At 38.1% G+C, this 27479-nt stretch overlaps 1 protein-coding gene across 1 annotated transcript; it reads right to left on the bottom strand.

Annotated features, from left to right (window-relative positions):
• LOC139134442 (toll-like receptor Tollo) lies at positions 1-25432 on the bottom strand. Its single transcript, XM_070701302.1, has 5 exons — positions 21723-25432; positions 14859-15378; positions 12613-12640; positions 8366-9671; positions 1-1688 (listed from the first exon to the last, which is right to left on the bottom strand). The coding sequence occupies exons 1-5, from the start codon at positions 22787-22789 to the stop codon at positions 1163-1165; spliced, it is 3447 nt and encodes a 1148-aa protein (XP_070557403.1). The 5' UTR covers positions 22790-25432; the 3' UTR covers positions 1-1162.
• Between the last annotated feature and the right edge of the window lie 2047 nt (positions 25433-27479).

Genomic DNA, 27479 nt, shown 5'->3' with positions numbered 1-27479 from the left:
TATATAAAAAGACATGGTTTATTCAGAAAGTTTAGACGTCGGCTTGATGTTTTCTTGCTATGAGAGTCGAGTAACCAACGCTGAATAAAAACTACGTTAGTCCTCAGGACGTGGCTTAAATATATGATTCAACTAAGCAGGAGTATCTCTATCAAACATTCTTTTAATCTGCTTTACCGAAAAGAGATATACTACAAACGAGATATAATACACATATATCAAAGCAAAATCTATTAAATTTACTAAAACCTTTGTTTAAAGGAGTCTTTGAACATGCAATTATTGATTCGGTGAAAAGTCTCTATTGAAAAAGAAACACTATTGAGAACATATCTAGTCTGCCTCGTATACTATGATCTATAGCTACATTATTTTTTTGCAGCAAGAAATCTCAAATCAGTATAATTTCTAAACCTGTATTCACATTATATTAGTAGACAAAGTGATACACTTGTGACGTAACATGAGAAGCACTCATGAAAAGAGCATTGTTTGTCAAAGGTCTTTTGACATTCTTTAATCTCAGTGAATAATGCTCCAGTTATTTGTCTGAGTCTGAAATTACAAGGCATGCCTCATGACAAAACACTACAACTTCAAAGCTTATACTGCACATGGATACTTCCACCTTTTTATATTGAGGTTCTTTCGGGTTAGAAAACTTTGGCTCACATGTTTCCGCGAGATACTGTATGTATCAATTAAAAACACAGACTATTGCATTTTTATTTTATTTTTGATACAAGCATCTTATCATACACGTACGCTATACTTTTAAACTGTTTACAGTGTGTATGGCCGCTTTACCGGTGGCCCGAAAAATTTCATTGTTTTTGAGTGCAACGTGCAAAAGGGCGTAAAACGTATCTTTGTTCTGGTTTTCCCTAAATCAACGTAACTCTCAATTCCTGCACCCAAGAAAAGTACATAGATTATGCTGCATCATTCACGAAAAAAGACTGTCTTGAGCCAATCCCTCTTATTTTCGTACAACATTAATCTGTTTTGTCTACTAATTGTGACAATCACGTCATAATGACAAGTGACAGCAGAGTTGTAAGCATTATTGGAGTATTGCAACTATTTGGAGTGTAAGAAAGGTTGTGCAAACAAAAATTACACAGGATTTCTTTGTAAAATTTTGAGCAATGCTGATTGGCATCTAAGCCATATTGATAGCTGTATTCTTGACAGAGTTCTCCATCTTCTTCCAGAAGAGTTTCTGTCCCTGCCTGTTGTCACTCCATTCAATGTGATTGCCTCGCCTCATTAAATACTGCAGTAGTCCAGGCATTTTGTTCGCGGGGACGTCTTCTTTGAGAATCAATATGGCGATGTCTCGGTGCTCCTCAAACATCTTCTGACGAACCATCTCCAGCTCAAAGTAACACCATTCACTTTCGATGAATTCGTTGGTGACAACGAAGGCAGTCTTTCGACTCTCGTTGATGGCGTCGATGATGTTTTCTGAAATACAGCTGCCTACGATGAAATCTCGGAAGTCTAGACACAGTTTGTAGTTGTAGGGAGGGTTTTCTAGGGTTGGTCTTAGAACGTTGAGAACCCAATTTTCGTCTTTGCTGGAGTGAGAAATAAAAATGTCATACTTGTATTCGCCTACGGGGTCCTCCTTATCGCCAATAGGAATGTATCCCTTGCAGAGGAGTTTCAGAAGATACAACCTGTACCTGATTGTGAATAAAGCAGAAAGCAAAGAATTAAATCGCGTTGTTTGTGTTGACACTGACTGGACGACAAGGAAGTGCTTTGTAAAAATGCTACAATTACTTTTACTTACTTCAGCTTTCTCGAGGCAAATAATCAGGTTAGTTTGAATTTTGGTTTCATAAGGTTTACAGTTGAAGCCTTTAATAGTGTTTGATTTTTAATAGACCTTGGTATGGATTTACAGGGAGGTGTTTTAAACTTGGGTTTCAAACCACATTCGAAAAATTTGGAGAACCTCTATCCCCATCCGGATCGCTACCTCCGCGGACAACACCCACAAACACAGCCCTAGACAGCCATTGAGTCTTGACCTATTTAAGATACTTACTTGGTGACAGCACGATAATTTATTCACTCAATTACATGTTTTAACTGTTTTCTGTAGATGTTTTTGGTGTACTCTTTGAGCGACACTGTGAACCCGTAGTATGATTCAAAGTCGCCGCCGCGACTCTATCCCCAATATGTGTTGACGCCCATGCTAGTACAAATTCGGTACGTTTCAGGCTCGGAATTTAGGCTATCTTCACTCTAGTAAGATTTTTAATCTCAACCATATAGCCTAACTACAACCCTAAGACAATCCACATTTGCACCTCTCGAACGATTTGCTTTCTATCAAACAGAAGAGAGACGGACATATTCTCATAGAAGTCGCTGATGCACGGAAAGACTTCAATTTTCTATTGTGACACCGATATGAAACACACAATGCACACATTCAACACGTGAGCTCTATTTGATCGCACAGCATATCGCTACATTGGTTAATAATTGAAAATATAATAAATGCTAATACCTATACCCTTCTTGGATAATAATAATTACAAATTAATGCGTTGTCGACAAAACAAAGCATGGTAATTTAACGAACTAGTTTTATCCAATTCATAATACCGTCTAGGTAATTTCTTTACCTTGGGTGAATGCCTGAAGTGATTAGCCTCTTGTTTATTTTGGAGGAACAGTGGTCTCTTAAGAGACTGGCTATAGAAAATAGTATCTCTCTGCAAAGACGTAGTTGGCAATAGTCTGCTGTAATTATTAAACACAAAGTTTCTCCTTACATGACTCTATTTAAGAGTCGCTCTATTTACGATTTGCACATTGTGTGCGAATCTTGATGAATCAGATTTAAGCAACTCGCCCACTAACCCTGCGCTGCTCCAACCCTGTTTTTTCTCATTTGAAAGTTATGCGAAAGGTCACGAAAAGTGGTATTTGTCAGTGGTTTCTGAACAGCTCAGGCGACCAGTATTTTCATTTGGGGTATAAAACATTAGGACAGTGATACAAGCTTTGGGGGAAAACACTTTGTGATTTATCGTTTAACACTCTCGAAGAACATTGACTCTTTCGCCAGCAGTTCTTTATGATTCTCCATAACAGTAGAATGCAGAACAATGAGTGTTTTCAGGACTACAACCTCAGAGAAATCACGCTTGACAATGATTATCCTTTGATCACGAAAAACGCGGTTGATAGACAGGCCAACTCACCCATTGTAATAATTTTGCAGCTATACTGGGACATCGACATGTAAGAAGTTCGATTGAACACCGAAAACCGAAAGGTATCGTATATCTTCTCCTTTTGTAATTTTACTTTCTGTCATGTATGTTATTTCTAATTTTACAGTGTTAGGTCACAGTGACGAAATTACACAAAACTTTTCAATACATTAGCATAACCATGCTAAATTGTTCTATAGACATTAGATTGATAACTCTCCGTTTCATGTGTGATTGAAATCACTAATCGTGACGTATTTAACATTGTTGGCTCTCCGCAACATACCTGATCCTCCACCTATTAGAGACCAAGAGTGCAATCACCGCGAACAGAAGAATAATACCGAGACTGACTAAAATGGTTACCATGACGACAGGAAATTCACACTGCAGATCATCAGGATTGAACTTCATCAGATTTAATCCCGATGCACATGTAGTATTCTGAGGTTTCACGATGACGTCATTAGTTTCGATCCACTGACGAAACCACACCAGATCGCAACCACAGTCTAAGGGATTCTGGTACACCGACAGTCGTTTTAAGTTCTCCATATTTTGAAGACCGGACATAGGTGTGATTGTGCTGAGCTTGTTGCTATAGACATTCAGTTCGTTGGCTTTAATTGATCCATTAAACATGTCGGGTGGCAAATGCTTTAACTGGTTTGTTTGAAGGAGCACTTTCTCAAGCGATGGTAAATTTCGAAACAATCCTGGTTCAATATTTTTGATCAGATTATCGCGTAGCACTATGAACTTTAACTTTGTGTTAAATATGAAGGCGTCTTCAGAAATTGTTTCCACGTGAGCTCTTTCCAGATCTACTTTCCACAGATTTTTCAGAGTACGGAACCACTCACTGGGAATTGTTTTAAGAGCTCTGTTGAATTTGAGAATTAAGTTATATAACTCTTCAAGTCCATCAAACGTCTTAGGATGAATGTAGTTGCTATCCAGCTGGTTGTAGCTAAGATCAAGTCGATAAAGACGCTTCAAATATGAAATCTCTCCGGGTCTTCTCAGCATTCCAATATTATTCTTAGCAAGGTTGAGAGATATTGTTTCCAGAGGTATGTCTTGGGGTACAGAGTTCAACTTCTTGGAGTCGCAGCTGACTCTCAACCTTTCATCACCGTACTTGCAGATACACACATCGGGACAGGATACATTCGTCGCGGTAACACAGCTACCAGTGAACATGTACATCGTGTAAAAACCAATGGCCATCAGGCGTACCAGGGCTGCGTTACTTTTGCTTGCCGACATTTTGACGTGAAGGGTATTGTGTACTCGAACAGCGAACGGTTGCTCTTCTGCCTCGTAAGCAAAGGACTTCTCATACAGACGTAGGCACAATGCAATACTTACTTTACGCAGACGCTGCTGTTTTGTACGTACGATACGTACGTCCGTACGATAATTGGTTCGGCCACACGATCATGTGATATTTCAAACCTCGTTTTTAAATATCATGTGATATTTTGAACTACGAAACAACCTTTCACCTTGATTGATTTTTAAATGAATGCTTATACTGCATGAAGTTTCCGTCTTGCGTGGGTGCATATCAATTACACAATTTGAATACAATTGACCAGTGTGAACGTTCGAGGGCGGTAACATGGAAAATCGTGAAACCACGGTTGCTACATTTAGTAGCAGTATAGAGAAAGGCAAAATAACGTTCGGCTGACGGCCCCTCACCTTTTCTCGCAATCAAATATATCAACGGTCTTAGGAATTTCAAGTTGAATTAAAATTGCCGACCATGGCAAGAATATGTTAGACTACATCAGTCTCAAATTATGGGGCATTTAAACTACGAACTCTTATTGTAAATGTTTATAATAACGAATACACAATAATGATCAGCAGATGAAATATTCTTTGACCAGCGCAGTTTGCTGCTCAAGTGAATAATATTCTCATGGTCGTGAAAGTCTTATCACGACAAAGACTATAGTGATAGTATTTAATTAATTAATTAATTAATTTATTTATTTATTTATTCATTTATGAGTGGATGAATGAGTCAAGCCCTTCAGCAGAATTTTGTACCCATAACCCGATACGTAAATGAGGAGGAAAGTGCGTGTCTTGGATGGCTCATCACCGTACTATGGTTTAAAATTCATCCGCCTCTAACAGTGAGTCAGGTATTTTCGCAATGTTGGAGCGGATTCCAAAGGGGCGACGTGTCTGTGAGACAGAAATCCTGCTGACTTGTATTCAAGGTATAGTAGCTGTGACCCTTGAACAATAATACTTCAGTTTTGGTTTTCCTTTCGATGCACTGTGTGATTCACCAATGGCACTGAACATTGCAAAAGTACTCAATACAATACATATACAAAAGGCAGCATTAAAATTTGACAAAAGCGTTATAATGAATCCGATCCATCGCAAATAATAAGAAGCTTGCAACGTTTTTGGAGAAAGGGTTAGAAATGACATTCTGAACGTAGTTTAAATCCCCGATGTTTAGATACGTCACATAGGAATAATTTGTCCACTTTGATTTGATTTGATTTGATTTTTTAAAATTTGATTTCACGCTAGTCTTCTTCTACCAGGAAAACACATTTAGGTCACATTCGGAAGGTTTTTGGCCAAGATTTACTTTATTTTATGCAAAATATTACAGTCATACCGATCATATTTCCCCTCATATCTTTTTTTTTGAGCAGACTCCTTCAGAAGTCTGTGTGATACTCTACCAGGGAGTCCACAAAAAGCATGGCGCCTGTACACATCGCTAAGCCACGCACTTAGTCTTTTTCGAAAAGCGTTCCACCTTCGTAGCTAAGATGACGAGAGTATCAGCCCAATCTTCGGAAATTAATATTTTCCGGACCGCCAGTTACAAAATTCTCAGAAAATACTATCATTCCCCCCACGTTTTGCGGGTGATTTCGCGCTTGATTGGCAGGACAAAATGTTGACAGTGAGCATCCAAATAACACTGTTTAAAATGCCACAAAAATACAGCACCAAACTTTAAACCGCTTATGGGTTCTCCTTAAAAACTCATATGTTGATGCCTAAGCAACACGTCCGTAAGTTTATTTCAGTGTACTGTTTTGATGCGGTCCCTGGTGAACAAAAACACCTGAGGGCGAGGGATGAGATCTATTCAATCATCGAAAAAATGCTTCTTGCCTCTTAGGTCTATGACGTGTTATTGTACAAACTGCACGGGTATAAGAGCAGTTCTGAGATATACCCCATCGTGGGGTAAGCTAACACTCAAATTTAGCGTATAGACTGTGGTTACCTCCCAGAGATGACCTGAATGTCCCTTTTGATAGAAGTAGGAAAATATCAAATATCGATACAGCATAGATACATCTAATGATGAACAATGCTTGCAGCTTGTATTCACAGTTGTACATTGTACCATTGTATATACAAACAAACTATTGACTGGAGATACACTGCTGGTGTAGACTTTGCCCTGTCTATGCCGGGATGTAGAAAAATTAGCATCACAATGCCAGGTATTGGTGTCCAGCAATTTCCTCACGGGGTTACAAGCCAAGGCGTCAGTGGATTCGAAATATTCGCATAATGGAACGTTTATGAACTTCACATAATTGTTTTTGCGTCAGCACGGACAACATGTACCGGCAAAACTTGGCTTGATGAGCAAGCTTCACTTCCAACACCCACTTCCACACTTCAACTACACTTTCAAATACCAATCTATCACACGCCTGCTGTGTATGTATTGTATGGTAACACTGCAAACATATCAACGCAAATATTATCCTGTAAAACCTAATTTTGCCGGATCTTATCCTTCTGATTCCCGATTTTCACGGATATCCATTGACCTTTTAGGTCAAAGTTATTGCTATGATTGCAGTGTAATATGCAATACACCGTGCATTTACCGTCCAAGACAGTCATTTTGCTACTGTCTAGGGATACAACAAATTCTGAAATACTAGTAATGCACAAGATCAATGACATTAAGAATCGTGAACGTCAAAACCAAGTAACCAACGCGTCTTTCGGAATGGCGATGCTAACAAGGCATCGAAAACCTTGTCGATCGTATGAATCATTGAATCGCTGATGGCATAGTCGAGACTATACATCTGCCTTGTCAACATGGCTAGGAAGGAATTAGGCCTATGTGGGCCGAAAGGTAAAAGGTCGTCCTCTGGTATGGATTCAGTGTCCGGATTGTGTGTATTATGTATGGGGGTAGTGTGCACCTAACACTGGTCGGTTCTATAAAAGTTCAAATACCTACCACTAGCGCTCGGCTGAATGGGGCAGAAATCGAACGATGACAAAATGCAAAGTGCAGAACACCCACACACAACCATATTATGTCACTGAATGCACTGCACGGATACGAAAACAGCCCAGTAAAATTACTGTAAATCATGATTAAATTGTCGTTCGATGAGACACTGTGTGATACTATTAAAATGTCACCAATAAATACCGATGACCTACACGCACTGACATTAGATCCAGATGAAATCTGAATTCTATACAGAAGTACTTCAACAATCGACTTGGACCCTGCTCCCCCAACTCAAATTTACAACATTTAATACTGCCTTAGTGTTAGCCCCTTTTAAGAGGCATTAGTAACTGTTGGTACTTATGTCATTATTTGTCTTCACAAAAACGACATTTTGCTTATGATTTTTGCCAAGTATTCATATATAGTGGTACAGTCAATTAATCCTGTCATCCAAGCGTATTAATAATACTAAACAATTGTTTTCTGATGACAAGGGAGTTCAACGGCAGTGCACATTACTAGTATATACACACTGATGCTATTGACTAGTTAAACAGTAGGGCAAATAAGCGAGGTGTACGTCCTCAAGGAAATTACTTTGAAATATAAAACCATTGACCGTCACAGCCAGTGGGTCATTTCTGGTATAATCTAATTCACTTCCGAAAATGAGGGTTTTTGGACAGACAAGTAGTTACTTCATTGACTAGACTTGAACAAATAGGCCCTAAATGACAAACACTGTGTGCGAAGATGTGGGATTAACAACTCTAAAAATCATGTTTATTGATATCGCTAAAATCATTACATTATATGAAAACGTTTTCAATCCGGTATGTTATGGTATGAAAAACTCACTCACCTGATCCTCCACCTGTTGGTAACAAGGAGTGTCATTAATAAACATAAGATTAGAAATCCAACAGCAGCCGCAACGGTCACCATGACAACAGGAAATTCACACTGCAAATCCTCAGGATTGAACTTCATCAGATTTACTCCCGATGCACATGTAGTATTCTGAGGTTTCACGATGACGTCATTAGTGTCAATCCACTGACGAAACCAAACCAGGTCACAACCACAGTCTAAGGGATTCTGGTACACTGACAGTCGCTTCAGGTTCTCCATATATTGGAGGCCAGTACTGGAAGAGATTATGGTGAGTCTGTTGTTATACACATTCAGTTCGTCAGTGTTCTTTGAACCATTGAACATGTCAGGAGGTAGATATTCCAACTGATTCCTTTGAAGCAATACCTTCTCCAGGGAAGGTAAATTTCGGAACAGTGCTGGTTCAATCTTGTTTATACGGTTCTCCATGAGACGCACAAATCGTAGGTTGATATTATGTTTAAACGCGTCTTCAGAAATAGCTTCCACATTGGCCCGTTGCAGGTCAATTTTCGACATACTGTACATAGGACGGAACCACTCACTCTTAATCGTACTAATGGCTCTGTTGTACTTAAGAATCAAGTAATCCACATTACCCAGACCTTCGAATATCCGGGAGTCCATTTCATTGTAATCTAGCAAATTGTAGCTCAAATCGAGTCGAGTGAGATTTGTCAGATGTGAAAACGCCAATGCATTGAGCCTACCAATCCTATTATTAGATAGATCCAAGCTCCACGTTTCGTGAGGTATCTTTGCAGGTACAGAAGTCAGCTTCTTAAATCCACAGTCGACCCAAAGCCTTTTTGCCGGTTTAGGCGAATTACACATTTGACAGATACAGATACTGGGACAAGTTACATTTTTCGCGGGTACACATCCATGACCCTGAGCATACGATAGGCGGCAAAAAACAAGAACGCAGAGCATATAGCCAGCAAGTTTCATCTTGTTACGATATTTTGCTCGGACACTTCCGTTACTATGTGTATTTTCAAAAAGAAGCAGGACAAATACCTGAAGACTCGCCAGTCCTGATATATCTTGGCAGTATGGATCTGTCGTTTGGCTGCCTATTGTATATAACACACTGACCCCTGATCTACTGATGACTCCAGGCTGTGGGTAACCACGTGACTTTGATGACGCATGGCTCTTTTGAGTGGTCCGTGCGGCACATGTTACCTTTGTGTTGATGTATACGGGAGTAAGTGCACTATTAAATTGGTATAGGAACGCACATTTCTTTCTCAGGATGTCAATGCAATCTTCTAAGGGTGGGTCATATGAAAATTACGACGGCCTAAGAGCTGACATCGCAAAATGCTCATAAAAATCGAGTGAGGAAATCTAGAGTAAAATTTAGCCAAATTGACAATGTCCGATTTCACTTTATTGTCAACGTAGCAGCAAATATTGCCTGCGTGCGGCTGACAACATAATTGTTGAAACTGTACAGAATTATGGGGTGCATTCAAGTATATCTACTACGGCACATCGAAGATATGGATGAAATTCGAACAAGGCATAACTTGTCGACAAACAGAATAAATTTCCAATCGTTTACAAGATGATACAACTCGGAGAAACCTCTGTTCTTGTCGACAGGAGATACACAGAAGTACTGGATCGATAACTCAGTCTTTGTATATCATTTAAGGTGAAGTATTTCGAATAACGTCAAATTAGGTTGTGGTGTCATTTTCTTGAAACTTTGCACAAATATTCTTGGAAGTTGTGCAAGTGCAAAAATGAAATAAAAATGGAGTCACCACGCTCGTTTCAATGGAAACGGTCGTTAAAATGGCGTCGTTAGAAATAAATAACATGATATAATTCACTTAAACTAAAGAAAGCAATTATAAAACGCTTAGCAAATGAGTTAATGAGTTAATTAATAAATACAAAGACTTAAGATTCATATGTATCGAATGTATGACTTTCATGATGTTTGTAAAGAAATTTTAACATAAGTATCGATTACAAAATGACGATATCGAAATTATATCACTACATAATTTTCGAACTTTCTTCCTGCCCTTTGATGGTGTCATTTTGACCAAACTTGGCGAATAAAATCCTAACATAATACCATTTTGTTTACACTTTTAATAAAAAGGGTGTCACCACGCTACTTTTTACAATATCTCCAGGTGATGGGTAATGTGCGCCATGTAATTGGGAGAGAAATGTTAATTTTTCGCTCATATTGAATAAAAACCAGCTTCCTAGGGGGTCAAAATATGACAAGGATATAGGTCACATGTATTTTCTAAGAGACTGGGTCAAAAATTTTGGTAAAAGCGCAATTTCAATAATGACAGGGGATGTTAAATACATTTCTACAAAATAACCCATTTGCGGCAGGCTGGAGTTAAATCTGCGCAGAAACGTTCTAAAGCGTGTGCGCGTCCGAATTCGTCGCCCTTTACCTTAAGTCCTTGTGCGGGGATTTCCCAAACAAACTGCATTGACGAGTGCGTATTAATCGTGCAAGTCATCTTTGGTATGCAAATGCTAAACAAAAATGAAATGTAGGCCTGAGTGTCAAGTAAGAAGTATATTGTGGTTAATTTTGACGGACAATTTCATCAAAGAAAACTCTATCCTTTTATGCTGGCATTGCATTTCTTCGTGGGAAATGATGTTATGTGAGAATACGAATAGTTTGTATGTTAGCAAATCATAGCAGTAAAACTAGATTTCCATTACCTTATTACACATAACACGTTCGGTAACCGTCTATCAGACATTACTGTGAATTGAATAATGACCGCCTCTCATTGTGTAAATATTTTCCTTTCTTTTTTCAGAACCTACCTGATTTCACCAGTATGTGCGTGAACCATGAACGTTCCCAGTCTGCTAATATGTTTCTATTAGTGTTGCCGATGCCTGTCAGTGAGCAACATTTCTGTAAGTTTATTTCAGTGGCGCGATTCAAGAACGGTTCCTTAAACGAACTGGGAACATCTAACGAGTAAGGGGTTAAGTGCTAATCAATTTTTAAAAAAAATCACTCCTTAGGCCTTAATGATTTCAGTTTACAAATTGCACAGATAAGATGACAAAACCAACTTCTCACAAAGGAGCAAGCATATGTAAGAAGAGTTGTTAGTCGTCGGGAGACAAATTCTGAGATGTTGTGGAAGCGTACGTTACGGCATAGTGATTTTGTGGAGCGACGAAGCCATTCTCTTGCAAGCTTGTAAATCGAGGTTACTCAAGAAAAAGGCTTTTCTCTACATTCAAACGTTTTTTTTCCACATGTCATGAACTGATAAATAAGTATGATGTATCACTTAAACAAATGATCACTGATGGCATCGGTGACATCTGTTTGTAGATTGAGACCACTACTTATTTTGACTCACAGATTGATATATGGCAGGTGCCACATTTGTGGGCAGAATGTGCTTACTATTTCGAAACACCTGACATTACTTTCTCGGTTGTCTTTACCGGAGGTCCATATATTTTTCTTGTACAGATTTGACTGTGTTGTATGTACCGGTACTTGTTTGTTGTCTGTCTTTGCTGTGCTGTTTGTGTTTGTTATATCGAGTTTGTCACTATGGAACTTATGAGTATGATGTAGATTAGGACTTGGTACTATTGTTCTGGTATAGTTGGCATGTTTGACATTGGCTGTCAGATTGACCAACAGCCTCAGAATTAGTACCTTTAAGTTCATTTGATTAGTTATTAACAACATTTGATGCATCCTATATAGGAACCATAAAAAACGTTCACTGATATGACTGTAAGGGGTACCCTTAACACAATTTTTTGTTAGCGATATGACTCGTTTATCATAGCGGTAATATTTTCGTACTACCGTTTTGTGACAATTTGAGCAATGTTATTTGGATGCTCACGGTCAATGTTTTGACCTGCCAGTTGAGCGGGAAAGACATCCGCAAAACCGAGAAAAAAATGATAGTATTTTCTGAGATTTTTTTAACTTGCGGCCGTCAATGTTAATTTCCGAAGATTGGGCTGATACTCGCGTCATCTGAACTACAAAGATGGAACGCGTTTAAAAAAACAGCTATGGCTTAGCGATGTGTAGAGGCGATATGCTTTTTTGACTCCCTAGGAGAGAATCACACAGACTTCTGAAGGAGTCTGCTCAAAAGGATATGAGATGAAATATGATCAGTATGACTGTAATATTTTGCATAAAATAAAGTAAAGTCTTGGCCACAAAACCTTCCGGACGTGACCTAGATGTGTCTTCCTGTTGAAAGAAGAAGAATATCAAATATCCATGAAATATAAATACAGAATGTGATGGACAATGAGCGTATTGACGATAGCAAATCGTACCATTGTACATGCAAACAAACTATTAAATACCCACTTATCGCACGCCTGCATGCAGTTACACCATCAATGCATATCGAAAATATCTACACCTACATTCGCTTTTAAAATATAATTTCCCCAGGGTCTTATCCTTTCGATTCCCGATTTAACTATTTTCAATTCACTTGTTTCGACAAGATAATGCATTTGATCACGACACCATGCCTGCAACACCATTAATGTCTAAGGATAGAATAAATAGTGAAATATTGCGAAAATCAAGCAAATCAAAGCAAGCCACGCCACGCGCTCGCCTGAATGCTGTTCAAATTAGTCATAGAAAATCTTATCGGTCGAATGGGCTCTTAAGTTTTTTTTGTCACACTGTGATAGTTCAATTTATCAAGTTACCGAGAGTCAACTCGACAATTACGGAGGAATCATACGAGAGCGAGAGGTAACAGGGTAATTCCAATTGATTTTGAGTGTTAGGGTTTTAGTATTGTATGTCGGGGTATGTGTAAGTAACACATGTCAGTCTGCTGAACATTCAAATACCTGTCCCAAACACTAAAGCACCAATCGTAGAATACAGAGTGCAAAACATCAACTTCGAAAACGTTACGATGGTGAATGTACTGGACGAATACGCAAACTGTCATGGAAAGTCTATGAAACAATGATTGACACGACGTCTACGTGAAACTACTGGTGTCATTAATTTAGAATTTTCATCGATGAAAGCTTCTGAGACACACGTATTGAACTTAGATCGAGGTCAGTTTCTTTTTCAGTATAGCACTACTTTATAGATTGACTGAGAAACTCTGATCTATAAACTCAAATTAAAGAAAATTTAAATAGTCATGGTTTTAGACCTAAATGGACAATGTGTGTAATATGGCAAAAAATGCACAAGCGCGTTTTACACGATTTAAAATTTTAAGGAAAGGAAGATGCGACACTTCAGCAACAAGCAATGAGACTTTTTTGATATCAAATATATAAAAAGACATGGTTTATTCAGAAAGTTAGTACCTTGGCTTGGTATGTTCGTGCTATGGGAGTCAAGTAGGTAACGTAAAACCAAAAACTAAGTTAATCCTTTGTAATGGCTACTATATGAATTAACTAAACAAAAGCATCTCTTTCAAATATGTGTTTGATCTACTGTACCGAAAAGAGATACAATGCACAAAGATCAAAGCAAAATCTATTAAAATTTACAAAAATGTGTTCAAAGTAAGCTTTGAACATGCAAATTTCGATTGAGCAAATTGTTTTTATTGTAAAGAAATTACTACTAAGAACATATTTACAATTTATCTCGCGTGAACAAAGCGTACTTTGATCCGTAGGTACATTATTTGTTGCTATAGGAAACTTGCATACATAATTTCTAAATCGGTCTTCAGAGTAAATTAATAGTGATACACTTGGGTCTTACGTAACATAAGAAATGATCATGAAAAGGGAATTGTATGTCAAATGTCGTTTGAAATTCTTTATCCTCAGTGAGTAATGCTCCATGTTTATTTCTGAGTCCGAAATTACAAGGTCATACCCATGACAACACTCTACGACTTCAAGGCTTACACTGGACATAAATATTTCCGCCTTATATCACATTCGAATTCTTTCAGGTTAGAAAACTTAAGTTCACAACTTTTATATATACCAATCAAATCAAAATCATACTTTTCTGCATTATTCTTTCATTTGGATACTATGTTGTCATGTACGTTAGGCTTTTAAACTTGTTACGATGTGGATGGCCGACATGCCCGTCATATGGACCGAGGAATTTCGGTATTTTCCAAGGCAATATGCAAATGAGCGTAAAACGTATCTTTGTACTGGTTTCCCTAAATCAGCATAAACCTTATTCCTGCGCTCAAGAAAAGTAAGTATAATATGCTGTGTCATACAATACAAACAAGACGGATTTGAGCCCATCCCTATTCTTTCTGTACCACAATATGTTTTGCTTTACTAATGTGATAATCACGTCATAATATCTAGTTACAGCTGCATTGTAAGCATTACTAGAGTTCTGCTACTTTTTAGAGTGAAGGAAAGGATAATATGCAAACGCAAAATCACGCAGGTTTTTTTGTACAACTTTGAGCAATGCTGATTGGCCTCTAAGCCATATTGATTGCTGTATTCTTAACAGAGTTCTCCATCTTCTTCCAGAAGAGTTTCTGTCCCTGCCTGTTGTCACTCCATTCAATGTGATTGCCTCGCCTCATTAAATACTGCAGTAGTCCAGGCATTTTGTTCGCGGGGACGTCTTCTTTGAGAATCAATATGGCGATGTCTCGGTGCTCCTCAAACATCTTCTGACGAACCATCTCCAGCTCAAAGTAACACCATTCACTTTCAATGAAGTCCTTGGTGACAACGAAAGCAGTCTTCCGGCTCTCGTTGATGGCGTCGATGATGTTTTCTGAAATACAGCTGCCTACGATGAAATCTCGGAAGTCCAGGCATAGCTTGTAGTTGTAGGGAGGGTTTTCTAGGGTTGGTCTTAAGACGTTGAGAACCCAATTTTCGTCTTTTCTTGAGTGAGAAATAAAAATGTCGTACTTATATTCGCCTATGGGTTCCTCCTGATGGCCGATAGGAATGTATCCCTTGCAGAAGAGTTTGAGAAGATACAACTTGTACCTATTTGTGAATAAAACAGACGAAAAGAATAAAACTATGTTACAGAAGTCTTCCGTATGGTGCTTGTACCCGTAACAAAGTCTCGCTTACCTTTTAATGATTTCTCATCCTGATGAGATATTACACGTCCTATTCATTTGGTAAATTCGAACTCACAGTCACTCAGTCGCCCAACGAAGTCATCACAATCAAAACCGCTCGGTTAAAAGAGTGGTTCGATTAAAAGCGGAATTTGAATGAGCAAAAGGTTCACTATTATAGTTATAACTGCTGATTAGATCACTGTAAGCTTTATGAAGTAAATAAATGGTATACATATCAATGGCATAAGAGTCAAACCTCACTGCTTTCACACGAAGAACACATTGTAAATACCATCGTGACACCATGTTGCCTAGCTTGACCTGTATTGCCTTGCTTGACCTATATTGCAACATTAAACCATTTCTTGAACTGTGCAGACGTTTGATTTTATGTCCTGGCTAACACTTACACAATATAAAGTTAAATGTGGCTCGTTTAGTTGGCAAGAGACCCACAGGTCGCCATTATAGCTGTCTGTCAAAACAATTCGACCAGACATTTGTGGTACTTATCAGACATCAACCAAACCAACATAATAACAGTTCAAAACTCTTGAACTTCCATTGGACTCGCCATATTCAATGGACATGTAGTGGTTCTGAACGGCATTCTTCAACCAGAGTTTTATGTATTACATTTTTCTCTTACGTATTTCTTGGACATACATAAACGGCACAATTTACGAACGATTGTATATTCTGTAATATGGCACCGTACTGAAAGGAATTATGCTTCTCACCACCACCCTACCATATACGTTTTCATCACCACAAGAGCCCATCAACCACACTCACAGCCAATGACAACGTAGCAACCTTCTGATGTAAGGACTGATTAACTGTTTACTCAGTGAGAAGACAATATTAATTTAAAACCAAATGTCCTCGAAATACTCGAAAGAACACAATTTGAGCATCAAATGTACATGTACATCTACAATATGCATATACGCCTACGCTGGTATCAAGGGTCAAACAGGAGACAGAATATTGTGAATAACATTTTAATTTCGTTATAAACCGCATTTTTCGACTGTGTTCTATTCCCGTACGTTCCAAATTGCGTCTTCATTTTCTAGCCATGTAATTTCTACTCACGACTGCAACTCTGAAACTCTAAATATCTCAAGAACGGCTCATCGGACGAAAATAAATAATAATGGACATAGCATGCATACTTAATGCTAACTTGCAGAACTAATTGTTCACAAAATATACTTTCGCAAAATGAAAGCATCAGATCTCACGAATCGTATTAAAGATATTGACACCGCTCAATTGAATATTTAACGAACTTTCACATATGTATATATATATATATATATATATATATATATATATATATATATATATATATATATATATATATATATGAGATATTATATTGATCTACTTTATCAAAGTTAAATGAACTCTCACAATGTGGATATGAGACGTGAAGTAATTGACGAACGACGATTTAACTCGTTACATAACAACAACGAACTCGCCAGCAAAGTATAACAGCTTGATGGTGCGTTCGTTGTTGACTTCGTTAAAGTTAATCAGGTAATAATCTGGTAACAGCGTCCACAGATTAGTAATTTGCCCTTGCTTGCTTTTGTGCATTAGGCAATCAAACAAATCAGATAATAGACGCAATACAGTGACAAAACTTCGCATAGGATTTCCACTTCGTCAAAATACAAATAAATAGTGACACAGCGAAGGAGAAAAAAAGAACTTGTTGCAAAACCAGTGCTAACATAAGACCAAGACACCAAATGTTGGCAGTATTCTTTATTGGCAATACATATCACAGTAAAACATAAACCATAGCAAGGAGAAACCTGTGCTGAGACCATAGACATCCCTACCCCGCCCATGGGGACGGACATTTGTGCAATCCCCTATGCTATGATCACATATTTAATATTAGGTAAATCAAGCATATGCCACCATAAAGATATCTTATTGTACTGTCCGGAAAAAATAGTAAATCCTGAATTATTGCTAAGGATATACGAAAGCAAAATTACTGAATGCCAAGGGAAGTTTTGCGGTGCGTCTACTAGTGAGTCATCGGAAATCTCATCAGTGATGCTGCGATAGCTCGACATATCCAATGGTCAATTCAGCAGTTACAGGGAGAATCATGCGGGAGAGGCGATTGTTCAATTCACCACGTTTAGTATTAGGATTGGTGCATTGTATATCTATGTATCCGTTGTATATATATGTAATGTTTAACAAACTCTGGTCTGGCTGGTGAAGGTTCAAACATCTGTCAACAACGCTAGGGCACAAACTAAAACTGGTTGAATAGGGGCAAAACGGCTTCGCAAATATTATGACGGTGAATGCACTGATCGGGTACATCCCAGTAATGTATGTGATAAATAATGGCGTCCAATGTGAAATTAATGTTCTGACCTTAGATCGAAACCAACGTGTAATTTAATGTAATCCAACCGTCAACCAGGAAAATGTTTACAGAAAGTCCGTTCGCGGTACACATACTAGAATAGAATAAATAGAATATAAAATGATTGACACTATGTCTTAGGATGTTAGAAAACTCTGAACTGTATCATTATTGATATCTCCGAAATCATTTCATTACGAACATGTTGTCAACCCACATATATGTCATGCTGCTTGACATGTAAATAAGTACTCACCTGATCCTCCACCTATTAGTAACAATGAGTGTAATTAATAAGCATAGGATAAGAAACGCTGTCGTGCCAAACAGTCACCATGACAACAGGAAATTCACACTGCAAATCCTCAGGATTGAACTTCATCAGGTTTACTCCCGATGCACATGTTGTATTCTGAGGTTTCACGATGATGTCATTGGTGTCAATCCACTGGCGAAACCAAACCAGATCACAACCACAGTCTAAGGGATTCTGGTACACCGACAGTCGTTTCAGGTTCTTCATATTTTGAAGACCAGTCGTCGAAGAGATGGTGGTGAGTTTATTGTTATACACATTCAGTTCGTCAGTGTTCACTGATCCATTGAACATGTCAGGAGGCAGATATTCCAACTGATTCCTTTGAAGCAATACCTTTTTCAGGGAAGGTAAATTCCGAAACAGTGCCGGTTCAATCTTCTTTATACGGTTCTCCATGAGACGTGCATATTGGAGCTTGACCTGGTATTTGAAGGCGTCTTCAGAAATGGTTTCCACATTAGCTCGCATTAGGTCAATTTTCGACAGGTTCTGCAGAGGACGGAACCACTCACTCTTAATCGTACTGATTGCTCTATTGTACTTCAGGATCAGATAATTCAAGTTCCCTAGACCTTCGAATATCCGAGGGTCCATTTGATTGGCGTCTAGCAAATTGTTGCTCAGGTCGAGAACAGTAAGATTCGCAAGATGTGAAAACTCCAATGCGTCGAGCCTACCAATTCTATTATTAGACAGGTCCAAGCGCCACGTTTCTTGTGGTATCTTTGCAGGTATAGAAGTCAGCTTCTTAAATCCACAGTCGACCCAAAGCTTTTTAACCGGACGACCATGGCCCGTCTGACACATTTGACAGAGACAGACACTGGGACAGGTTACATTTTTCGCAGGTTTACATACCACACCCTGGGCATACAGGAAGTTACCAAAAACAAGAAGGCAGAAGAGATAGCCAGCAAGTGCCATTATTTCGTCTGCACACTACCGTTGTCAAATCAGATATTTTTCTCAGTAATCACATAAATACCTTCAAATAAGTGTTTCTGATCGCTTGCTGGTATGACTGTGCCGTTAGTGCAACGGTTCTGCTTCACTGATGCTTCTGGTCAGTGAGTTATCATGGGACGTTGGTGTCACATGACGCTTGCAAAATTGCCACAATAAATCTTTAGATATGCTAAAAAGGCAATGAATGGTTAAAAAAACTAATATGCCAACTGAAAATATCTGCTAACAGGTTTTGGGCTTTAATTTTTGCCGACGTCTGATATTCAAACTACCGTAGAGCTCGCAATGACACAATATGTAACATGCTTATTGAAGTCAGGAGAATGGCTTACAGAAACTTAAAATAAGGGAAAGTGAAATCGCCACGTTTAAAAAACAGCGCCAAATCGGCGGATTGCTTTGTGCACACATGCAAGAACCTACTCTCAAAAGTGCGTTCACTGTGCATGCTATTGTTTGCTTATTGCATCCCTCCGCCCTGAATGGCATATTTGAGAGGCGTTTAAGCCACGAAAATTGGTGTTGCTGACGCAAAATCGCTTACACAGGTAATATTATCGGGCATAAATCCTTAATGTCAGATGGACTCCTCGACAGTGCGTTGACCTAGCTATTCGTTTACAACTGTAGTGTTCACGATGACATGATATATAAACCTATCAAAATAGTAGTAAGAGGGCGCCATGTCACAGAATTACATGAACGCGGTAAAGTCCCGGCAATCACACTACCAGATGTGAACTGAATGTGCTCACGTGTTTTACAACTGGTTCATTAATGGTAGTATACTTCACGTAACAATCAGGTATCTGTTACATTATATGTAGCAGGTTTAAGCAACTTATGCACAGTACTCTCAGAGTTAAATCACTAATTACAAAACTTTATTTAATATGAAAATGAGATTTTTGTTTACTTGGCACTGCTCAATTCTTCATGGGACAATTAGATATCTATCAGATCAACATTTGTAGCACGTTTCATCAATTTTAATGCTTTTACTTTGGTGTAATATAATTAATTACAAGTTCATCATATATGCAATGCTCTCTTGATTAACTTGACACTGCTCAATGTTTCATAGCACAGTTAGATATTTATCAGATGAATATCTGTAGCAGGTTTCACCAAATTAGGTGCCGTCATTAATATGAAAATGAACCCTTACGGCTCGGGCATCATCAATATTTCGATCATGACCACCATCCCTTGGGCAGGCAATAAATCGTGATCTTGCCCTTGCTCTCATGTGTTATTATTTAAATATAGGGATATAGTGTTGAACAAGCTCCATGAAGTGAGAATGCTGAACGTCATAACCAGCCACAGTACACGTCGACAGAAATGCAATACGTACTAGAGAGTCATTGTAAACCTTGTCGGCCGTTTGAAAGCTTCTTGAGTCGCAAAACATCCAACTATTTCGTATCGATTCACTAACTACAGATGAATTATGCAAGGGCAGGCACAAGATAACAGATTGGTCACCTTGTTATGACTGTATGGATTACGTGTATATATATTTACGTTATGTCTGACAAACACTGGTTGGTACGCTGACCTGCCACTAACAGTCGGGCACCAACAAGAACAATGGCAGGGTACGAAGTGCAAAACACGTACATGCAAAAATAATCACAGCGAATGCACTGAATGAGTACGAAACTAGCCCTGTAATGTATATGATTAGTAATGTTGTATGACATTCCAAATGAAACTGATAATACAATTACCTTACAGTTGTCATTGGTTGAAGCTGGTTATACAGACTGATTGAACTTAGATCAAGGTCATTATTAATGTAATTTACTTTAGCCGTCCATTCGGAAACAATAATTTAGAAGCATTGCACTCTCCCGGTGGAAACCCTTTCAAGGTAAAATATCTGTAAATTTGGTTTATGATTCCATTATTTTTGTCGCATAAAAGAATACATTTCTATTGTGTTTTCTCTTTTAAGTAGCATATGTTGAAGTAAAAAGGATTACTCTTGTCACACAAGACAGTGAAACAGCATTGATGTAATGAGTGACAAAGGTATTCTGCACCCAACTGAAAATTAGATGTCAATGTAAGCATTGCACATACATACATACATACATACATACATACATACATACATACATACATACATACATACATGCATGCATGCATGCATGCATGCATGCATGCATGCATACATACATACATACATACATACATACATACATACATACACACACACACACACACACACACACACACATACATACATACATACATACATACATACATACATACATACATACATACTAGAACTTATGACCAGAAAAATAACAAATTGTCATAAAAGAATGTTTAGCTTACATTGAACAGAGAACAAAGGTTAATGGTAAAGTATTTTGATTGACTACGTACAAGAGCGTTTTACATCGACTGAAATTGAATAAATCATCTATAAATAGATAAACAATGTGTCTCAGGATGTATGATCAAAAAAACCCTGTGCTGTGTTAATTAGCAATGCTGCTGCAGTTATTTCAGTCTAAAAGTGAATCATGTCGTGGTTGTTAATATTTACAAAATTACTCACCTGATCCTCCACCTGATGCTAAAAAGGACTGTTATTAGTAAACATAAGATGAGAAACGCCATTGTTGCCGAAACAGTCACCATTGCAACGGAAAATTCACACTGCAGATCATCCGGATTGAACTTCATCAGATTTACTCCCGATGCACATGTGGTGTTGTGAGGTTTCACGATGACGTCATTAGTGCCAATCCACTGTCGAAACCACACCAGATCACAACCACAGTCTAATGGATTCTGGTACACCGACAGTCGTTTCAAGTTTTCCATATATTGAAGTCCAGTATCGGAGGAGATTGTGGTGAGTTTGTTGTTATACACATTAAGTTCGTCAGTGTTCACTGATCCATTGAACATATCGGGAGGTAAATACTTCAGCTGGTTTGTTTGGAGCAGGACTTTCTCGAGTGACGGCAAATTTTGAAACAAGCCTGGTTCAATAGTTTTAATTTGATTATCACGAAGCACAATGAATCGTAACTTCGTATTAAATCTGAAAGCGTCTTCAGAAATTGTTTCCACGTGAGCTCTTTCCAGATCTACTTTCCACAGATTTTTTAAAGTACGGAACCACTCATTAGGAATTATTTTAAGAGCTCTGTTGAACTTTAGAATTAAGTTATTTAACTCTACAAGGCCATCGAACGTTTTAGAATGAATGTTGTTGCTATCCAGCTGGTTGTAACTCAAATCAAGTCGATAAAGATTCTTCAAATATGAAATCTCTCCGGGTCTTCTCAACATTCCGATATTATTCTTGGCAAGGTTGAGAGATACTGTTTCCAGTGGTATATCTTGGGGTACAGAATTCAACTTCTTGGAGTCGCAACTTACTCTCAGCCTTTTAATTGGCCATGGCAGATCACAGTACTGGCAGATACACACGTCGGGACAAGACACATTCGTTGCAGGAACACAGGTACCACCACACACGTAAAGCCAGGAACTACAGACGAAAAGGCCCAACAGTATGGCTTTACTCTCGGATTGCGTCATTGTGGCGCGTAAAACTGTGTAATAGGTGCTGACGAAGCTGTAGTTCTGCTTGTAACTCAACAGACCTTCCATGCGCCGATGCAAAGTCAGCAGACCTTCCCTGTACCGATGTAAAGTACGTAATTTCCCATTTGGTCACATGATATTTTTGCTTTGGCACGTGATACCTCGATATATAAGCGTGTATTGGGAGGCAAACCGAAAGACAAATTTGCACGTCAATAAGATCAAACTAGAACAAAGTTCAGTAACCTATAATTTATCTGGAATTGCTGTAAACACTTTTTATGAAAGAAACGTCATTACCAACTCATCAGGCGAATAGGTACACACAAATGGTTCTAAGATACAATGATTATAGAAAACCCTGCGACCATTGTGCCCCGGTATTACTCAGTTTTATGGTTAACTTCAACTGAAGGGTGGGCTGAAAATTCGAACGAACCTTGTCTTTGCTAAATCAAACGGTTACGAAAAAATGCGACACTAGACGTCTAAATAGTCTGCATTAAAGGTCACTGATAAGTCATCACGTCTCTACATGTAGGAAATTTAACATGGACTTTGTACTGTCGATATATACAGGAACTTTGCGCTGTCGATAGAACGCTAGCAAAACGTTTTTAAAAAGTGTATTTTGCTGGAGAACGTCACCTATTCATTTTTGATCCATTCCTGATAAGCATCCATTGGAGAGTATGGGTTTATTCAATTCTTCCTGTGTGATTGATATTTCATATCTAGACGGGATAGTTGAGAAAAATGCAACAACGACACCCAGGATAAACACGAGATTAGGATGCGATAGGTAACTCATGACACCAGCAGCCTCTAAAACCGTTGTACACTACGCTTCACTTAATAAACATATACAAAATGCTATTGTTATACTAACTTTGAGAATTTAGACATATATCATCCCATGCAAAGATGAATAAAAGTAAAAATTAAACACAAAATGCTTAGTTTTAATCCCCGATGTTGAGATACGTTGCATAGAAATAATTAGTCCTCTTTGATTTAATTTGATTTGTTTATAATTTGATTTCCAGCTAACGGTGCTTTATGAAAATCTTCAGCCTTGAAAGAAGCTTTTGAGAGGTAATTGAGATTGTAACATTGTCATTCTCTTTCAGCGCCATATTCTAAATTACCCCTCTGCACATGAATTTCATAGTTTGAACTAGCAAGTGGTATGCATCACTAGGATGCGTTGTTTGCCAATAGCAATAAAAAAATGAACACTTTTGGCAGATTTTGGAGGAAGTAAAGAAAGAAGTAATCTTGCCTTTGAATCTGGGACACACCACCTTTTGAAAGTATTTTCCAAACGACAAGTGGTACGGACTCTTATGTGAAAATGAATGATATCTCCCTACGTATACCCGTACATTATGGAAGCCCTCTAACGAGCATGCGCCTTTTAATAAATTCCGATGGTAATTTTGGGCACTCACAATCCACCATCCGTTTTGGAACATCTGCAGTGAATATCAAACATTTCTGACTCAATGTTTTCTATGGTAGCTAGTTACTCGGTATTTAACATGCGTGCAGCAAAGTAGCACCAATAATATGAAAGAAAGCTACTGAACGTGCGTGAAGAGTTTACCGACAGGTGCTTTCAGGGCAAAACCAATACACGAACCAACAAGTCCTTGGCGTAATTTTAGAAAAATGCAATGGGTCTGATGTTCGAGCTTCTTATCTATGTAAACCATTTTGCTATCTGTCATACTCAGCATAATCCATGTCAGTGGGGCTTCCTAGCTACACTATGGGTCTATTAATACGCAATCACACTGCAACTTCTCGATAACTCTGCGGTTGGAGCAGCCAATAAGGCCAGCCGCGGGCAAAGGCTTATGGAATAGTTCACCGGTAGAAAGAGGCATTTTTTCTCAAATCATGATGCCGGAAAAACTGCGTGTGGACGATATATTTTATCATATCAACGGACTGGGAATTGGCTTTTTGGGTCGGCGTGAATCTCTGTGAATGAAAGACATAGTGTCAGCAGTAGGGGAGAGAGTGAATTTGGTCGTTTTGGGGGATTTTCAGGGAAATAAAATAAATGTTGCAGGAAAAGGGTAGAGAAAGATTTTAAAGTTAGGGTATCAGGCAATGGGAAGATTTTGTGATGGGGAAAGGACATGTTTCATTATGCAGACTTTTGTTGCAGCCAGGCAGTCATTTCAGAATAGGAAACATTTCTTGTGCAACGCCATTTATCAAACATGCCTGGCCTAATTCCATTCAATCTTTAAACAAGAGAGAAGCTATAGTGAAAATAGGGCTTTCTCGAAGATATTAAGTAAGCCTTGTTCATGATCAGAGTTCCTATGATCATACTCATTCGAAATTGGTTTAAATGAAAAGCATAAAAGTGTGACCTATATAGACCTATAGATTGGTTTCCCATTCTGATTTCTCATTCAAATAAATATATCTCACGGATGTGTAAACAGAACAAGCATAATTAAACTATTTATAAACACTCCTACACTTGATTGTAAAGCACTTATGAAAGACATTCTGACGTTCCGCAGAACGAATGGTGTTTTTGATTTATTCAGTATTTAGAGAGGTATACTGCCAAAGAATGATAAAAACCATTGCATATTTAAACTACTTAATTTGTTCAGTATTAATTTTAAAATAGTATGTTATGAGGCTGACATATGTCGTTTCGGTGGCACCAACTGAGAGCCACAATTTTGTTTTCGTATGTTACACATGCTGAAGTACATTTGCAATGGTTACACAATGTCATGAGGAGGTCTGTTGTTGATGTACTGAACTTTCGAGAAAGCACTTACATCAGAACGGATAAATTAGTATCTGTGACGCTACTCTCAAAACGAACATATAGTCTCAAGATGGAAAAATAAGACTTGGAGCCGTTGCTATCCACAATCCTGTATAGTAGATCAATTGATTTTGTGTCGACAAGTTCTCACAATATGATTTAAGAATTCCATCGAATGTTGCTGAAGTCAGGAAAGCTTTTAGTCGATAATTCTAACTTAATTATTTTGATTGTCATTAGAAAGCTGTACCTCTTTTTCTTGGACGTCATTGGTTCGAAATTGATTATTTAACTATCCAGAAAATCTACAGCTTTTCACAGTAAAATACAGGCCGACCAGCGGGAGATACAATACTTGTTAAAAGGCAGAGGATAAAAACCGCAATAGCTAAAACAAATACAGTAAAATACCGACCGACCAGCGGGAAATAAAACACTTGCAAATCGCAGAGACTAAAACACACAGACGTTTCGGGTGCAACCCTTCGTCAGTACAAAAACTCGCTGGAGAACGTGGAGACACACGAAATTAAAACAACCAATCAGACGACAGAACGATCAAACGCATTAAAATAGCATTGAATGCGTTTGATCGTTCTGTCTCTGTACATCATGTTCCGCATTCTAGATTAAACGCTGTATTTGTCCAGTATATATAGGGAAGTTACGTACAGAGATAAATATCAATAATGATGTATTTACTTAAGATTAAGTGTAAACCATGTTCCGCATTTAATTGAGAACAAATCTTATCGGTCGTAAGCATGAATTTTGAGTACCTGCTGACGCTGTCAATTCAGTAGTTACAGGGAGAATCATTCGGTAGAGGTGGTTCTTCAATTCGCCACGTTTAGACTGTCAGGATTGCTTTATGGATTGGTGCATTGTATATGTATGTAATGTTTAAGGGGGAGCTGCACCCAACACAGTGTATTTTGCTTAAACATCACTTTTTCGCAAGTATTCATTTAACTTTAATTAATTTGCGAATCCAAGATTAAAATATTGGTTGGATTCATCTTTTAGATTGTCCAGCAGCTGTACTAGTTGTGTGTTACAGAAGTGTTAATTTATGCAAATGTATGCAAATCACCCAATTTCCTGGCTTCTTTTTCTTTTTTTTACTGCACTCTAGCGGGGTCAAATATTCTGAAATTTTCCCATTATGTTCTTTAACTACTACATAACAAAACGACTATTTTTTTGGCAATTAAGTTCTGAAATTTTGAATAAGAGGCATTTTAATTTTGCTAATCGTGATTTTAATCACTTTTTGACTGTCAGTCTTTCAACCCTTGCCATTTTAGAATGAGGATAGATAATGCAAAATATAATTAACACGATTGGAACCAATTAATTTGGCATAATTGGATGGTGAAGTAATGTCGATTCAGGGAGCAAATATAACCTCATCTGCTACTTTAACTTAATTCAATTTTTAACATTAATACCCAAATTAAGGTTTTTTACCCCAAATATACCAAATCATCCTTTGAGTAAACTACTGCTACCATACTAAACTTTCGAGTCTCTGCTTTTTCAAAATATATAGTATGAGGGTATTTCCTTGTCACCTTCGATGAGAAATATTGCTTTGAAAAAAACTGTGTTGGCAACATGCAGCTCCACCTTAACAAACACCGGACGGGCTGGCGAAGGTTCCAACAACGCTAGGTCATCAAACGACGAATGGCAGAATAAGAAGTGCAAAACAGCTAAAAAAATACTGTGAGGGTAAATGCACTGAATGGGTATGAAAACAGCCCTTCAATGTATATGATAAATAATGGCGTCCAAGGAATGTGAAACGTATGTTCTCATTTGTTTCCGATTACCATCAATTATATAAAGCTGGTGATACACATTGACTGGCCCTAGTAATTTTATGTAATAATCGAATACAATAAATAGAATATAAAACGATGAACACTATATCTGAGGGTGTTAGACAAA

Source organism: Ptychodera flava, chromosome 6 (assembly GCF_041260155.1).
Source record: "Ptychodera flava strain L36383 chromosome 6, AS_Pfla_20210202, whole genome shotgun sequence".
In the NCBI taxonomy this organism is placed as follows: Eukaryota; Metazoa; Hemichordata; class Enteropneusta; family Ptychoderidae; genus Ptychodera; species Ptychodera flava.
The sequence above is the reverse complement of the archived record's forward strand: the minus strand, read 5'-3'. Positions and strand labels throughout refer to the sequence as shown.

Coding starts and splice junctions, on each gene's coding strand:
- LOC139134442 (XM_070701302.1), bottom strand. CDS start 22,789: ATGGAAGGTCTGTTGAGTTACAAGCAGAACTACAGCTTCGTCAGCACC. Junction 9,672..12,612: donor ATCTAGGTCACGTCCGGAAG/GTTTTGTGGCCA, acceptor ACCCACCCTTAG/AAGATTGCATTGACATCCTG. Junction 1,689..8,365: donor ACCAACAGGTGGAGGATCAG/GTGAGTGAGTTT, acceptor ATTCACAATCAG/GTACAGGTTGTATCTTCTGA.